The sequence below is a fragment of the Leuresthes tenuis genome, unplaced genomic scaffold (assembly GCF_036924035.1).
Source record: "Leuresthes tenuis unplaced genomic scaffold, fLeuTen1.0.hap1 SCAF_12, whole genome shotgun sequence".
Taxonomy (NCBI): domain Eukaryota; kingdom Metazoa; phylum Chordata; class Actinopteri; order Atheriniformes; family Atherinopsidae; genus Leuresthes; species Leuresthes tenuis.
In genome coordinates this window covers 18,861,061-18,877,731 of record NW_027325366.1, presented here as the reverse complement: position 1 = coordinate 18,877,731, position 16,671 = coordinate 18,861,061, and the positions used below count along the sequence as shown (strand labels likewise).

At 42.4% G+C, this 16,671-nt stretch overlaps 2 protein-coding genes across 2 annotated transcripts; both read left to right on the top strand.

The window, feature by feature from the left end:
• The first annotated feature begins 1,545 nt into the window (after positions 1 to 1,545).
• On the top strand, positions 1,546 to 15,200 carry gpr156 (G protein-coupled receptor 156). The gene is made up of 10 exons (XM_072396936.1): positions 1,546 to 1,802; positions 5,136 to 5,288; positions 9,512 to 9,639; positions 9,720 to 9,855; positions 9,942 to 10,052; positions 10,538 to 10,663; positions 10,901 to 10,996; positions 11,692 to 11,928; positions 12,633 to 12,791; positions 13,047 to 15,200. The coding sequence occupies exons 2-10, from the start codon at positions 5,148 to 5,150 to the stop codon at positions 14,382 to 14,384; spliced, it is 2,472 nt and encodes an 823-aa protein (XP_072253037.1). The 5' UTR covers positions 1,546 to 1,802; positions 5,136 to 5,147; the 3' UTR covers positions 14,385 to 15,200.
• Positions 6,863 to 9,329, top strand: LOC140319337 (E3 ubiquitin-protein ligase TRIM21-like). Its single transcript, XM_072396937.1, has 2 exons — positions 6,863 to 7,158; positions 7,600 to 9,329. Exon 2 carries the CDS (start codon positions 7,602 to 7,604, stop codon positions 9,255 to 9,257), a length of 1,656 nt encoding a protein of 551 aa, XP_072253038.1. The 5' UTR covers positions 6,863 to 7,158; positions 7,600 to 7,601; the 3' UTR covers positions 9,258 to 9,329.
• Positions 15,201 to 16,671: the final 1,471 nt, after the last annotated feature.

Here is a 16,671-nt window from a genome sequence, read left to right as displayed (position 1 = left end):
CCTCCTCTCATGCATTGCTGCTATCAGAATAATCAGTACTGACATTCTCATCATGGTTTTAGCAGTAGTAATCCTACAGTTGGCTTTCTTTAATAATCATTACAGGATATGTCCTGAGGATTATGCTGTAGATATAGTGACAGTTTCCAGTGTTATGATGTGAAATTTGAAAAATATAGCAATGAAATGCAATTTTTTTTATTGTTGTATAATACATGAAAATAATACATAAGCTACAGAGTGAGTTAAATAAGAACAACTGTTTAGGGCCAAAAGTTGTGCGATTTTTTTTCAGATTCATTGGTGTCGGGACGGTGGTGAAAGGTAGGACCCAGATGCAGTTCTTCAAAGTAAACTTGGTTTATTCACAAAAACAAAACAGGGAGCAAGGCAAAAACAGAAAGCGCGGATTAGCCGGTTATCATAAAACAAGACTATGGAAAAACAAGGCTATGGAGTAAATAACTTTGAACAAAACTATGAGGCAAAACCAGACTTAACATCTGTGACTGTGGCATGAACAGGTGAGGATTCTGCAATGAACATGCATGAACCAGTAAACTAAATACTGAGGAGGGTGATTAGTGAGTGAGTGCAGCTGATGGTAATGAAACAGGTGACATGAGTGAGACTAAGTGACAGAAACCTGAAAACATGAAAAAAGACCTGAAACAAGATGATCAAAACATGTGACAATTGGTCTATTTTTCGCATTCTATCTCTCATGAGTTTTCTGAAATTGTTATGAAGCTTTTGTGTGATTGTATGTTGACACTTTCTGATTTTGCAAATCTTTTTTTTTTTTTCCATTGATTCAATGGCTGCGTGACATTGTGTGCAAGTTCAGTTTTAGAGACTGTACTGAGGCTTCAGTCCATACATCATGGTGATCGGATGAGAGGTGAAACGTCTTCAGGAACCAAGAAAATAAATTCAGAAGCCATTGCCTATAGCACCGAGGAGGTTGGCTAAACTGAAAAACAATAAGCCCACACATCCAGATGAAAGATGTATGGGGGACTGAAAGTGGGTTTATGAATGCTTGAATGATATCTGCAAATTTCTCTTCTGGATCTCTTGTGTTTCCCAGAAAGTGGCACTCCCTCATGAGGAATGACACTGTGTGTAGGCTCACACTGTAAATCTCTGTGACGACTTAATAACAGCTTTATGCCTCTTGCAGTTTGGGGAACAAGCATCTTTTCTAGCACACCACACTCAAAGTAAAACTGTTTTTGACACGACTGTCGGCCTGCAGGGATACCATTTCGCCTGTGATCTTCCGTCTCTCATACATGTCCGCATTTGAAAAAACAAGTCAGAGATAATTTGTGTTTCTCTTTCCATTTAAACCAGCGCTGTTTTCAGCCTGTTTGTTTGCGCTGCGGTCAGATGGTGTGCCGCCCTGTCTATCCCGTATATGCCATCCCAGTGCCCCCAGGGGCCTCTGGAACTGTCACAGCCCTCCTGCACCACATGCTCACACAGTTTATAGAGAGAGGGCGCAACCACCTCCTATCCGACACACGCACACACACTCCTCCCTGGGTGCTCAAATGGAAACTCCAGCAGTCTGGTGAACTTTTCCTGAGTGACAGGCTCCGCTTGGACTGACAGTTTGACGGCGAGATTAAGTCGTGGGATTCTCTTCCCGGAGTGCGGTCATGGGAACCACGTAGCAATGTTGGAGCATTTATATTTCAAATTGTTTTTCATTTTCATCACAACTTTACCGAATTTTGCGCGATGGAGTCTGACGCAGCACGCGGCGATGGGATCTTCCTTGCGCTCTGAGGATCGAGGTTTGCGTTTTAAAACTTTTCTTTTCTGATTCCTTTTCATTCCCATTTCCCGTTCTCTCCTATCCTTTTTCCATGCTCGCAAGTTTGTTATGTCACCGGATAACCGAGGCGATGGAAAACAGCGTTAATTAGTGTCTTACAGATCAGGATTGTTCAGAAAATTAGAATAATCTATCGACGAAGACCACTTATAGAAGCTACATCATATAGCCTACAATTAAAATATTTTTTAATACAAGAGAGTATAAGGCATATTTGAATATTTCTAAAGATGTGTTCTTCTGCACGAACACCTACATTTTACGCTGACCTGCACGAGGTCCGTTTCATTTGGCGTTTTTCTTGAAATTGTCTCATGTCTTCAAACATCTCCACGGTTCCGAACAATTAATTACATCTTGATTAAATTTGGGCAAAATTACCAGTTGATACATCTGCGCTGCAAAATGACCCCTTTGCCCAGAAATGGCGTGCGACAGTTTGCTGCCAGTAATTACATTCTAACTCAGATTAAAGAATAAACTTATAAACGGATTATTGCCTCAGAAAGAATGTTTCAATATCAGCCCCTGAACCAGGCTTTATGCATCTGGCAGTTGCCGCTCTAATCTTCAAAACCTAGTGATTGACAGGACAATGAATGGCTTTACTTCATTTTAATTAACTCTTAAAACCAAGTTGTTGTTTTTTCGTGTGTCTTTAGGCTCAGTAGCCTGAAATGGTGGAAATGTAATCATAAGTTATTGAATAATGATTTAAAAAAATCTGGCAAAAAGAGAGCAATGAACTAGGGAAAGCTAAACCACAAGGTCAGGCCCATCCCACAGGTAATACTTGTGGTTTAGCCTAAGACACTCCTCATGACTATCCTGAACTGTCAAAACATGTCCATAAAACCTGATGCCGCTTGAAGTTGGGAGCTGTTCTCCCGCACACAGTGACCTCCCCACATAGCTGGATGACGGTAGACCTTTGCTGACCCCCGCGTGGTGGCGGGCTCTCTTCCATATTACAACCTGTGGAGGCTGGGGTTTGAAAAACTGGAGGAAATGCCTTTCCCTGCCGGCCTTCCTGCGGGAAGAAGCTTAACTGTGATCTAAACTTGGAAAGTGACGACAGGACATGAACAGGAACTTCAGACATTTCCCAGATGTGTTGCCCACACGGCTCCTTTGTGTGTTTAACAGCGATAATTTTTCTGGAAGTAGGTCATCAGGGGATTCACTTGATCACATTTGTTTGTTTTACTTTATAGAGGATATCTCCATGTCACATTGGATCTATCGATACATTCCCACACATTTTCTGTTAAGCTCATAAATTCAGGGCCTTTCTAAGACAGTCTGTCTTAGTTATTACAGACAGTGATGAGACATGTGATGCCTTATAACACTGCTCACATAAACACTCACCTGTCTGCCAGTTTACATCAATACAGTTTGTCTTGTCGTCTAAACAGTATGCGGATGAATCACTGCAGCAATTACAATGATCAAATTCATAGTCTGGTTTCAGCTCGGAATATCAGGTGTGTCTCAGAGGTGAATCTCCAGCATGTCAGTGCAGCTTGCGTTAGCCTCATAAAAATGCCTATGGCAGGGGTGACAAACTGTTGTAGCAGGTAAAGTTTACATCTTCGGTCTCAGACACCCAAACAACTGGGCTGATTACAGATGACGTGGCTGTTAAGTGAATCAAATGACAGCTGCTGTGTGTCACCTCTGCAATACTCTTTCGCTTTGTTGCTTAAAGAAGTGCAGGGGACTGGGATCTGCTGTTTGCAAATGTTCATTTACCTGTGTGTCGACGTGGTGAAAACTGAGGTTGAGCAGATTCAGACAGTCAGGCGTCCACTCAAACAGAAAGGTCCCGCTTCCTCTATTTGTAGTTCTGTTGCTGGAAAAAAATTCAACACTTTTGTTGGGCATTTTCATTCCTCCGATATCATTTAGTTTTGTTTAGTGTGAGATTTATTTGTCATTCAGATCAAAAGCTCTTTCCTGACGTTCTGGTGTCAGTGCAGTGTAAAATCCCCTCCGTGTCCTCATCATTCCTCGTGTGGTCTCTCAGAGCACCACACTGTGGTGGACAGAGGCCCTACAACTAGTTAGTGAACTATAACCTGGAAATATAACAGTGGCTTCACATGGAATCAGTTTGCGTCCCCCCCCCAAGTGCTTTTTGTTTTGGAGTTCAGCTCATTCTGTCAGCAAGGAGACAGACATGTCTTCTAATTCATTTCTTTACCTAAACATATTTAAGTCGGTTATATAAAGAATAATGGCTTTAAGAGCAGACTGTCAACATTATTTTTAAAGACATTTACATTCAAATGTTATAGCTATCTTTTTAGGGCTTGAAAAATGTTTTTTTCTAAAATCCTTGTGGCTGCTCGATGGACATCACCGAACGTTGCATTTCCTCTTGTGTGATGCTTTGCCAGGAATTTCCAACAGCTGTCTTCTGTTTTTATTTATTTATGGGTCTATCTGCTTTAAGTTGGTCTTTATCAAGTGATATAAAGCTTGATTCACAGGACTGGTTTGGCCCTTGGTTTAAAAAACTCCTGTGCTGCTTTCACTGGTTGTTTTGGCTCATTGTCCATTCGGTTTAGTTTAGCTGAATCGCAGCAGATAGAATATTTTATGAGCTTCTTCCAGATGCTTCTGTCTTCCATCACATCGTCAATAACTACTGCTGATCCAGTGCCAGTGAAAGTCTTGTATAGCAATGCCCCCACAGTGCTACAACATGTTTTACACGCAGTGCTGTAAAATTTAAGCTCGTAACCTATTGCAAACCTTAAAGTCCCATAAATCAATGTAATCTTAGTTTCATTGTTCAAAGGAAGTTTTTTCCCGCTCTAGTCTGGCTTTTTGGCAAAGTCTAATCTGACATTACTATTTTTGAGGCTTATCAGTGATTTGCACCTTGTGTTGAACCCTATGTATTATCTCTGTGAAGTCTTATGTTTACGGTAGACCGGGGTAATGAGATGTCTACCTCCTGGAGAGTTTTATTTACATGGCAGCAGGGGTTTTTAGCGGCGATCCAGACCTGCAGCCGTTATTTCAGAACTCTCAGAACGTACCAAAGTACTGCTGTCTTTCTGATGGATTTGTTAAAGGTGATAAGCTTCACTAAAAACCCATTAGTTATACAACCTGTTACCTGAAAATGCTTCTGAATAGAGATGAAGTAACAAAACTATATATGTGGACCTTTGGATAAAAGTTCAGTTTCTTGCTACATCATCAGTCCCCACATTGGCTCAAAGAGAGCATCATGTTGATTTTCCAAATGTGATCACACTTGTCTTTTGATGCTCCGCAGGATGTGCATGTAATGGTGGACAGACTGGGGCCAGTTATGGAGCCTGAGCTGAACTGCAGCTCCCAGTGTGATTCCCCACTTTGCTTCATCCAGTCCGGAGTCAGCAGGCAGGAAGGCCTCGACGTTCTCCAGAGGCTATGCTCACTCAACCTGGTAATTCTCTCCCTCCTGATCAAACATGGCCGTTAAGATTTACTTATCAATAACAAGAACATGATTATATGTCCATGTTATATCTGAGGTTTCCAGATGCCATACACAGTTGTGCTTTCGTTTATACAGTAGGCTTTATGTATACATCTGACACTTGAGCACAGTTCTGACATGCTATATGTCTTGTCCAGCATGGGTGACCTACATCATATTTCTTAATGATATCATATTTTGACACGGTGTCACATTTTAATGCTTTAGTGCCATATACTGACGTGTAGGGAACTAATCTCCACCAGTATCCTCAAGAATGAAGGTTTACAGTGACTGACAGCATAAGTGTTTGCTGTTGGCAGTAAATAAAGAGTCGCCTGACTTCCAACCCGAGCACCCAGTCAGTTTTCTGACAAGGTTTTGAATATTTGTCGCTGTTACACTTTTGTTTTTTCAGCCTCTGCTTTTCGGGTCTGGGCAATAAAACTTCTTGGCCAGGTTTAGGTGTTGCGCTCTGTGGAAAACGAGTTATCATGGCAATATATTCTCGGGGTACTGCTCTGCATGTGGACTGATAAACGGGAGGGGTACCCTGAGTGTTGAAAACTGACACCAGCTGACCCAGTGTCAGTGTGTCACAAGTTGGGAGTGAGAAATGCTAAAGTTTAATACTCTGCATACTCTACCATTCAAACGAGGTCAAAAATATTCATCAGACTACGCCACGTTTCTCTGTTTGACCAGTTCTAGTGCTCACATGCTCAAAATATACAGCCCTGACGGTTCTGCAGCTATACAGCAAGCGGCGATGCACCACATGCTTTAACACCTTTCTGACATAACCAACATTGATGTATGAGGCAGCCTTCTCTCTGACCTGGTTGCTGGTCCTTTCTTAGACCACTTTTTGCAGACCCTAACCACTAGGAACACCCCTCTAGACCTGTTTATGTAGATAATCCGACCCAGTTTTCAAGTCATTTCACATTTAGTTCATCCTTCACATCCCAGCTTTCCTGATTCAAGTAAGTCAACCTCAAGAAGTGACTGCTGCATTATATATATCCCATTCTTTGACAGGTCACATTATAACAAGACGATCAGTTTCATGTCTTGTTGGTTTTAATGTTAGGCTTGATGTGTGTGTGTGTGTTGTTTAACACGTAGCGTAATGTAATGCCTTTTTCACATTTTGACTCTGCTGGCAATAAACTGATCACATGACTGACACAAGACTTGTTAGTCAATAGCAATATATATTGCTACCACATAACATTGAGGATCCACACAAGTCAAATAAGAATATTAAAATTGATTTATCTTGTTTTTAATTGGTTTTAACTCATCTTCTTTGTTTGACGGCTGTTGGTCTTCAATGTTCTTTTTCTTTATCGAGCTTTAATCTTATTCTTTATTTTTTTTGATAGCTTTTTAGTTCTACTACTTTTTTACTTCCTCCTCATTGCTTTTTTTTTTTAACTCATACATTACATAAGCCTTTGTTTTAACCTTTTTAGCTATGAATGTTATCTTTACACCTTCGATCTTGTGCCTCCCATTTGCTCATGCTTTGTGCAGCACGTAGCTCTCCCACCTAAAAATTGCTCTCACGCCTGCTTGCAAGATATGTGGTACTATTTCATTTGAGAGGGCAGCTGAATACAAGAGATCGGGAAAGGCAATAGGGATGGACTCCTGCAGCTATGTTTAGCTTTGCCCCTGTCTCCGATGCCTTTAAGAGAAAAGTGAGCAGAGGTCAGCACCATGCAAGAGGAAGTATAATGTGACTTCTCAAATGAAAACTTGAGCAGTGGAGACACTGCGTAGAGGCAAACAAACACAACTCTATGTCTTTGCAACAACACAAAAAAGCGAGGTGAGTTATCTCTTTGACATCTCTTTGATCTCTGTCATGCGTTATGATATTAATGCTCCACATCATTTGCCCTCGGAGTGTGCCTGACATCTTCACTCAAAGGAAAACGAAGCCGTGAGCTGCGCTGTGCTCTTTGTTGTGAGAGGATATCGCTGAATGAATTGTTTTACTTGATGTTAGGGTTTTTACTGTCACTCTGTATTATTCTTTGTTGATCTTAGCTGACATGAGAACCATGCCACTTCAAGGAATTATCTTGTGATGAAATGTAACACTGTGCATTTGTTGCTATTTATGGATGCGGACAGCTTACCAGACACACGTGTTTCTAAGCCTGATAGTACAGTGGAAAGACAAAAGTACTAGGAGCTGAGCCAACCTATTTAATTAAATCCCACCTGTTTTTTTTTCTTTTTCTTTTTTTTCTGGATGTGTTTGCAGATATGGCTACTGCTGCCAGCATTCTGTCTAAGGAGCAGCTTCTTTGTCCCATCTGTCTGGATGTGTTCAACCAGCCTGTCTCTACTCCTTGTGGGCACAACTTCTGCAGGGGCTGCATACAGAGATACTGGCAAGGCATTAATCTGCCGCAGTGCCCCATGTGTAAGCACAAGTTTTACAAGAGGCCTGACCTCAAAGTTAACACCTTCATATCAGAGTTGGCCTCTCAGTTCAAGGAATTTGGGGAAAAGAAACTTAAAGAGGAAGTCAGCGCTGTGTGCCAGTCAACAGGCCATAAAGGAGACGTAGCTTGTGATGTTTGCATTGGAAAGAAAGTGAAAGCTTTTAAATCCTGTTTGGACTGTTTGGCCTCATTCTGCGAGACTCATCTGGAGCCTCATCATGTTGTAGGAACCCTCAAGAAACATAAGCTAATTAACCCCACGATGAACATGCAAGAGAGAATATGTCAGAAGCATGAGAGCCTGCTGGACCTGTTCTGTAACACTGATCAGATGTACGTGTGCCATGTCTGCATGAAAACTGACCACAAAGATCATCACACTACTCAGATAGAGGATGAAAGCAGAGACAGGAGAGTTCAGATTGGAAGCATCAATGCTGAGGTGCAAAAACTGATCAATGAAAGGCTGCAGAAAATCCGTGAGTTCAATCAAGTTGTTCAGCTCAGCGAGAGAAACGCAGAAAGAGAGGTTGAGGAGAGTTTGCAGGTCTTCAACAATCTGCTCCAAGTTGTCCAGAGAGGTCAAGCGGAGGTGGTTGATGTGATAAAAGCAAAGCAGAGGCAAGTAGAAAGCATGGCCGGTGGGATTATAATGGAGCTGGAGGAGGAGGTCAATCGGCTGAGGCGCAGGAGTTCTGAACTGGAGCTGCTTTTACGCACTGAAGACAATCTCTACCTTCTAAAGAGATTCCCAGCTTTCTGCAGCATGCCAGCCATCAAGGACTGGTCTGACACCAGCGTGGAAAGTGCTGAATATGTGGGCACAGTGAGGAGGGCGGTCCGGAGAGTCATGTGTCAGCTGGAGGAGACAGTGAAAGCCGAGGTGAAGAGGTTTTGTGAGGCCGAATTTAAGCGGGCTCAAAGGTGCGCCGTGGACGTGAGTTTGGATCCTGACACAGCTCACCCCAAATTGGTGTTGTCAGTAAACAAGAAACAGGTCTATCACGGTGATGTGGCTGTGAGCCTCCCTAACAACCCAGAGAGATTTTACCCTTGTGTTAGTGTTTTGGGAAAGGAGGGTTTCTCCTCTGGCAGGATCTACTTTGAGGTCCAGGTGAAAGGGAAGACGGAGTGGGACGTTGGTGTTGGGCTTGAATCGGTCAACAGAAAAGGAGGGAATTTGCTGAAACCTGAAAGAGGCTACTGGACCCTGGGGATGAGAGAAGATGGGGGATACTGGGCACTCAGTAGCCCCCCTGTCTGCGTGCCGCTGGTGGAGAAACCCCAGATAGTCGGGGTGTATGTGGATCTGGGGTGGGGTCAGGTTTCCTTTTACAACGCGGACTCTCATTCTCATATCTACACATTCACAGGATACACATTCAATGAAAAGCTTTTCCCCTACTTCAACCCTCGAAGGAATCACGGGGGGGTTAACTCGGCCCCTCTTGTCATTGTGCCTGTGAATGTCTAAACCCTTCTGCCATTTTTCACTGCTGGTTTTAATCTTCGGCGAAAACGATTCAAATGTTTTGGGTGATGTTTGTTTTTTCTTGTTTGCTCTAATAAAATTTTCGGCTGAGACGAACCCGTGGCTCTTGGTATTGCTTTGGTGTCCATCGTAAAAGTCAAAACGCCATATAGCAGTAATCACATAATGCACATATATGAACAGCATTTAGATGTGGTTTTAGAAGTTTAAAGGGTCATGTTTGTGTGTGTGTGCAGCTGGCAGTGGAGCTCCCAAGGCGTTCCCTCTCCCCTGTGCTAAGTGCTGTTGTGTGGACTCTGCTATCCTGTGGCATCCTGTTGGCCTTCTGCTTCCTCGTCTTCACCCTGCGCTTCAAAAACAACAGGTAGGGTTGAGAAGTAAAACATCATATAAACGCAAAGAGATAAATACAGATCATTTAATTTGATTTTGTCATATTATCAGGATAGTAAAGATGTCCAGTCCCAACCTCAACATCCTTACTCTTTTTGGAAGTGTCCTCACCTACACCAGCGGCTTCCTGTTTGCCGGTGATGATCGAGCTCACTCCCAAGGTGGAACATCTACGGCCGTTCTTCAAGTAAGCACCTGCGTAACCTTCAATGCTTCCTGGTAGTGTTGGAGTTGTTAAATTCTAAGGTTGTTATATGGTGCTCTCTCCTGCAGGCTCAGATGTGGACGCTCTGCGTGGGAAGTACCCTGGTGTTTGGCCCAATTTTGGGGAAAACGTGGAGGCTTTACCGAGTGTTCACTCAGCGGGTGCCTGACAAGAGAGTGGTACGAATGCATTCTCTTCTGGCTTCCTGTTGGTCATGTTTGATTTCAGCTAATTTCGTGACCTTTCACAGTGACTTTCGTTGTTATCCAGTCTTTGCAGTGAACACGAAGCACGCATCACGGCCAACACAGTCTCGTGTAAAAAAGGGTGTGATAGATACACTTGCTCAGATGTGTGAAAAACAGTCAAATTATGCTGACGTTTTTCATCGCATGTTTTGTACAAAGGAGCATTTAGGTGAAATGATGCAAACCTGTAACCATCTAGTCATCAATCTTTAAACCTAACCAAGTAAGAAGTTGTTGTGCAGCCATGGGCCAGATAGCCATTATAGCCATTATAACCAGAATGCATTCTGATGTGAGGCTGCATCGCCACTGCATGAATGCCACTGCATTCTCTTCATCGAGTCTCTGCATCTGGATGAAAACACTGTGCGGATGAGAGGAATTTGTTCACAGAGTGACTTCTTTTTATGTCTCAGATCATCCGTGACATCCAGCTGATTGGCATGGTGGCTCTGCTGATCCTGGTCGACATCCTGGTTCTCACTGCCTGGAACCTCACAGACCCTGTCAGGTGTTCGCGATCTGTGGGAGCAGTTGTCAAGGTACAATTACCAACAGTAATTACCAAACATGAGTGTGACATGTAACTCAAAACTGAATCATAATTCCCCCTGTACGCCTTTTTGCGATCCTATAATTTGATTTGTATGAAACTGCTGGAAAGCTAGATTTTTTGGACTTTTTCCTGAATAAAGTTGTCATAAATTGGAAAAGTTTGTGAAACTGTCAAAAAAAAAAAGTCTCGGCTTTCAAATTGTGTATGGTTTCCATTGGTGTAGGTGATGGAGAGAGACATTTCCTACTCGTTGTCTCAGCTGGACTCTTGTTCTTCTCTATACTCAAATATGTGGATCATCATTATTGCCGTCCAGAAGGTAAGTCCTCTCTATTCAGTCTGTGTTCAAATTCAGTACGATTATGAAATATTATAAATCACTGCTTTCATATTATTTTGTTCATACATAAGTATGTCATACCTTTTTTTATTTATGTACTTCAAGCACACTTTGTTCCATAGCAAACCTGGGAACAAATATCTACAGAGCCAAATGACCTTCTTAGATTAGTTTGATGTATCTAAAGGAATTTGTAGACTTATAAATACTTTCAGTGGTTATAGTGAATGCAGTGAACACAGCTGCATGTCCAAGGTCAAACAAAACTGGAGAGTCTGTTCTCTAATGCTTTAAGGCTGTTTTGACAATCCATGACGTACAAATTTTTTATCTCTGGTTTCTTTTTTTTTTAAAGGATGAACTTATGAATTCTTTGTCGGGTCATTGTCAGTAGCGTACTTATTTTAGACACCTGCTCTTTCTGTTAAGGGTCATCGATGTGTTAGGCTCAGATTTGCAAATGATCCATTGGACGTGTCAAAATATCGGCTGATTTGCGCACATTTCTTGAGTCGAAAAAATGAATTTGTTAAAGGCTCAAAGTTCTTGCCATTTATTTTTTCTTTTGATATCTTTGTCTTGATTCTGGAAACGACCAGAAACAACCAGAACAAAACAATGTACAGTGTTCCTGATTTGAATTTTCTGTCATTTTCCCGAACTTCTCTCTTTAGGGTTGTCTTCTCCTCTACGGCACTTATCTGGCCGGACTGACCAGCAACGTCAGCCATCCCCCAGTCAACCAGTCTCCCACCATCCTAACATCTGTCACCCTCGTCGCCTTCTCCTCTGCTGTCGCCATCCCTGTGTCCGTCTTCCTGCACTCCTGGCCCAACCTGGTCTACGGCATTGTGGCTGGAGCCATCTTCATCTGCACGCTGGCCACCAACTGCGTGCTGTTCGTGCCTCAGGTGCGAGAAAAACACCAACAGATACGCAAACTTACAGGCAAAATAACGTTTCCAGAATGAATTTGTTTTGTTAGCGGAACATGCTAGTTGTTTGCTTTAAAGAGTGTTCAGGATCCTCTCTTTATTCTTTTGAAAAACACTTCTGGCATCCGCTTGCTTCCAAAGTATTTCTTGTTGTAGAAACACAAGCGAAAGAAAACTTTTTTGTGAGAGCTGTCATCACAGAGTGAATAAGAAGGATCAGACGGGCCGAAACTATCGGGAGACAGATGACAGACAGACAGATGGATGACGACTATGTGCATGACGTTCTCATTTTGTTAGGCAGAAACTAATAAATTCTCTGCAGGACTCTTATACTGACACCTGAAGTTTCCATATGCGTTTCAGTTTTCCATGTCTGTCAGTAGAGTATGACTCACACGGAGGGTTCTTGTGAGTCAAAACTCTTTAAACTGCTGCAAACAGTTTTATGACTTTCTGACACTCTGGCAGAGGGTTTACATTACAGTAAAGGAATGCTTCTCCACTGAGGAGGAAGGAAATATTTGAGCAATGAGCAGAGCGCTCCAACACACCTGCTCAAATGTCAGACAAATAGTGCTGGTAATATCTTATGGTGGATATCTAGTTGTACTGATCTGGTCTAAGATTTAGATTTTTTTTCCCCTAAATTCTGAAATATCTAACTTGTCACCATGCAGCTGACCCAGTGGCGGCAGTTCGAGGAAGATCAGAACAACCCGAGTCAGATGGCCAAGTACTTCAGCAGCCCCAGTAAGAGCCAGCCATCTGTGTACAGCCAGGATGAGATCTACTACCTGGTGGGGGAGAACAGCTCCATGAAAAAACTGCTGAGTGAGGTAATGTATTGTTTGTCAGCTTTTTAAATTTTTTTTTTAAATCTATCGTTCAATCAGAAAAAATATCAAAAGAAATTTGACTCTGTGTGAACTTAGGTTCTGAATTTTCTCATGAAAATTGATTTACTGTCCCCGTTTTGTTTTCCATTTCCGTTTCCCTTTGCGTTATTCCTTGTAATAATTGCAGGAAGCTGCACGTTTTCTCTGTATATCTCCAAATGTTTATGCTTCTATTGTTTTCTTCCCAATTTTCAGAAGAACGCTGCGATTGACAGTCTTCAGGAGCAGGTGAACAACGCCAAGGACAAACTCCTGCGACTCATGACGGCAAGCCAGCCTCTCGAGGAGCAGGGTGTGGACTCCTCTGCCACTAACCTCAACTCCTCCTCCACTCAGAACACTGAACTTGAGTCTGAAGCCCCCTCTTCCTCGTCTTTATCTCAGAGGGACCCCAAATCCAGACTCTCACCCCCTCTTCTCTCTCCTAACCTCACCCCTGCTCCTGCTTCATCAAACGCCATTACACCATCCTCTGAGCCTTCCTCTATTCCAAACTCCTCAGCTTCTGTTTCTGTTCCATCTCTCCTCCATGAAGATGTTTACATTAATGAAATCCAGAGAGACGTTCCTAACACTGGCCCTGCAGACAGGTACACAGCTGATTCCAGGGCAGCAGGGGATGTCAAGCAACCTGTACCCTTTAAATTTCCAGGCAGGACAGCAGAGGAGACAGTTCACTTTGTCAACTCTCTACAAGCCCATATAGGAGCAAAACCCCCTCAGGAAACATTGGTCAGGCATGGTGGCCTAACATTTCAAATGGGACCAAATACCAGACCAACTGGTTTTGTTAGCAGTGAACAGCTGCAGGAGATCCTCCAGGAGCTGAGCGTGGATGCAGTCACGGAGAAAACGCTTCGATCTCCCAGTCAAACATCCATGACACCTTCCCTGCTTAAACTGAGCACACTGTCCCCTCTGTCCCTGCGGTCACCCTGCTCCCCTCATCCTCCTGTCCTCTTCCGCTACCCCAGCATCTCCCCCTATGTGATGAGGAAACGACGGCCGCCCTTTCGCTCCGGCAGAAGAGCCTTGCCCCCTCCCTGCTTCTACACAGGATCAGACGTGTCTAGATGCAGAAAGAAAAGAAGCAATTGTGAACTACATCCGGAGACTATCTCTGTGGATGAAATGATTTCCCATGACCACAACAATGAGCCTGGGCTAGAAAATGAGGAGGAGGAGAAGGAGGAGGATGCAGACGGGCAGGAAGTAATTGGAAAATGCCAAAGATGTGTTTCAAGATCCCACAGATGCGCAGCTCCACGTGACGTGGAGGAGAGTGGTGACAGCGAGCAGCATCATCAACACATTAGAGACTCCAGTGGATATTGGGACTCGGACTCTAGCAGCTCTACGGATTATTGCTACTACCATCGCCCTTACTGTAACTCTTGCCTGCAGCGAGGCTCACTCCTGTGCTCAGACAGCTCCTCAGACTCCTCTGACAGCGAGTATGATGGCTATACAAGCCTCTATCGCTCTTCGCGCCCTGTGGTGTTCAAAGACGACATCAAACCCACCTTTGTATGAAAAAATGTTTACTGCACTTTACTGCATTGGTCCATTTCCACCAAATCTACGTGTTCTTAGAGCCGAGAACACATAGACCGTTGTGTATACAGATGATGGGCTTTTATAACGGGAGCTCATTTTTCTCCTTTGTTCTTGAAACTTTATTCTTGAATCTTGCATCACGGAACAGGGAGAAGTTCTTTTATTCCTTGGATCTTTAGAATTGTGAAAACTTTTAGCTCAATGGCACAAAATGCTGAATCGATTTTTTGATATTACTTGGGGCATTATTTGTGAATTTCTTCTGTCAGATAAAACATTCTTTACTTTTAGAAAAGGGTTTTAATCATAGAACAAGGAATTTCCACAAGGTGATGACAGTCGACACAAAAATCTTTTGAGAGAGTGTTATAAAATGTCGTCTCTTTTAGCTATTGTGCAAATGTTATATTTATTTTGATATTTATTTCTTAACGTTTTTGTTGTAAAAAGTGATTTTTTTTTTCGTTTTTACTGTTTTACATTCACTGACATACACTTTACGTGCATAAAACGTTGTGAAGGCCATTTCTTCTACTGGCTTCACTGATCTCTCCAATACCCGACAGTACAGCGCAGCATTTTTGAAAGGTTTGGTCCATGCAACGCCATCATTATACTGACACAGCATCATATCTTGGTGCTAACCCTGCCTGATTAATTAGTATTTATATGTAAATGTCCCAGTTATGGAATATGTCCATTGTGTGTGTGAGAGAGAGAGAGAGGGGGAGAGAAAGACTTGCTGACATTCAAATTAAAAGTCTTGCCCTTTAAAAAAGAAGTTCTACTTTGCTCACTCTGCGTCTGTTTTACTCAGATGAGCCAGTTGAGGCTTTCATCGTGTTTCCAAGTGTCCTTGCGGATTGCTAAAAATTCTTCCTCAGCTTAAGTCTGTGAAGCTCTGTACCATGAAATGCATAAAACAACCACATCAACTCAGGAGGACAGTGTCCTTTTTCCCATGGACACCAGGAATCTCCCCCTGCTGGCCATTAGGTCAAATGTAGGTTTAAGGCACCTGCAAATTGGCTTTACTTTTTTTTTTAAATTAAACCTGAAGGATAATAAATGTTTTATTCACCGCCTATAGCCCTGCACAGACTCGCTGTACAAACATGAACTATCAGTGTGCTAACAACAGCAAAGTAATCACTGAATAAAACTGCCATGTGTATGTATTCTGAGCTGTGTGAGGTGAGATTTGCTTTCGCCCACACATCTTTATGAACCATCATTCAGGCTTTCAGGAAAGTGCCTAAAAGACAAGATGACTTGAACATAAGTACCGGTAATGATATTTTTAAAAAAGCTGTGTTTGTGCACATAGAAAGAAAATTATAAACTGACATCAGATTTTTAAGAGACTAATTGGCTCTTTTAATTGGCCTGCCTCCATTTCCTACTTTGAGTACAACAAATAAATCAGTCAATCGAGACTGGACGAGTACCTCCCTGCCAAGTGCAGATTCTAAGCTATACCTAAAGGTTATAGATTATTTATGCATTAATTGATACACAAGCCTCGTCCATTTGACAGAACCTGAAGACTTACTAAAAGATGCCATAGCTATTGATGCGCCCTTATGATTTTAGTTTTGAACTGAGCATTGTTGTTTTCTATCATCGAACACGCATGCAGTGACAAACTGCATACCACAGATTTACTGACCACACAGAGTGTGGACGGTTCTGACAGTGAAGCTTCACAACAGACTGCATTAAAATGTGGATGTGGATGCAATGATGTCACACGGTGGATTGTGGGCTACTGGTTTGGAACAATGCTTTGAGCTTTGAAACTATGGGTCAAGCATTATTTAAAACTATACTTGACAAGCGAGCTGTGATTCTGATCAAGAAATACCCTGTTTTATAGTTTATTTTGTCCTCAATTGGGATCATAATTTGCTAAATAAACATCCAGCTGTATTGAAGACGAACTGAAGCACATAACTGAGACTGTGAACTCATTGGGAGGGGGGTCAACTGAGAGGTCAGACTTCTTTTTTTTGCAATCAAGGAGTCGCCCCCTACTGGTCTGGAAAAGAATGCTCTTTATTGACTTTACCTTGTCCATCCATCTTTTATATATTTATATATTTATGTATATATATATATATATTTAATATATTTTACACATACAGAAACTCCCTCCCATCTTCCTTGATAATAGTCTTTTCTGAGCTGGCCTTTGGCTTTGCTCCCGCTCACCCGCTCACAGTCTTTAGATATTTTTTCCTTTCACTAATGGGGAAAAGTGTGT

Excerpts from the sequence above, each read along its gene's own strand:
- gpr156 (XM_072396936.1), top strand. The coding sequence starts at position 5,148 with ATGGTGGACAGACTGGGGCCAGTTATGGAGCCTGAGCTGAACTGCAGC. Across the intron at positions 9,856-9,941 it reads CATCTACGGCCGTTCTTCAA|GCTCAGATGTGGACGCTCTG; the intron begins GTAAGCACCTGC and ends TCTCTCCTGCAG. Across the intron at positions 12,792-13,046 it reads TGAAAAAACTGCTGAGTGAG|AAGAACGCTGCGATTGACAG; the intron begins GTAATGTATTGT and ends CCCAATTTTCAG.
- LOC140319337 (XM_072396937.1), top strand. The coding sequence starts at position 7,602 with ATGGCTACTGCTGCCAGCATTCTGTCTAAGGAGCAGCTTCTTTGTCCC.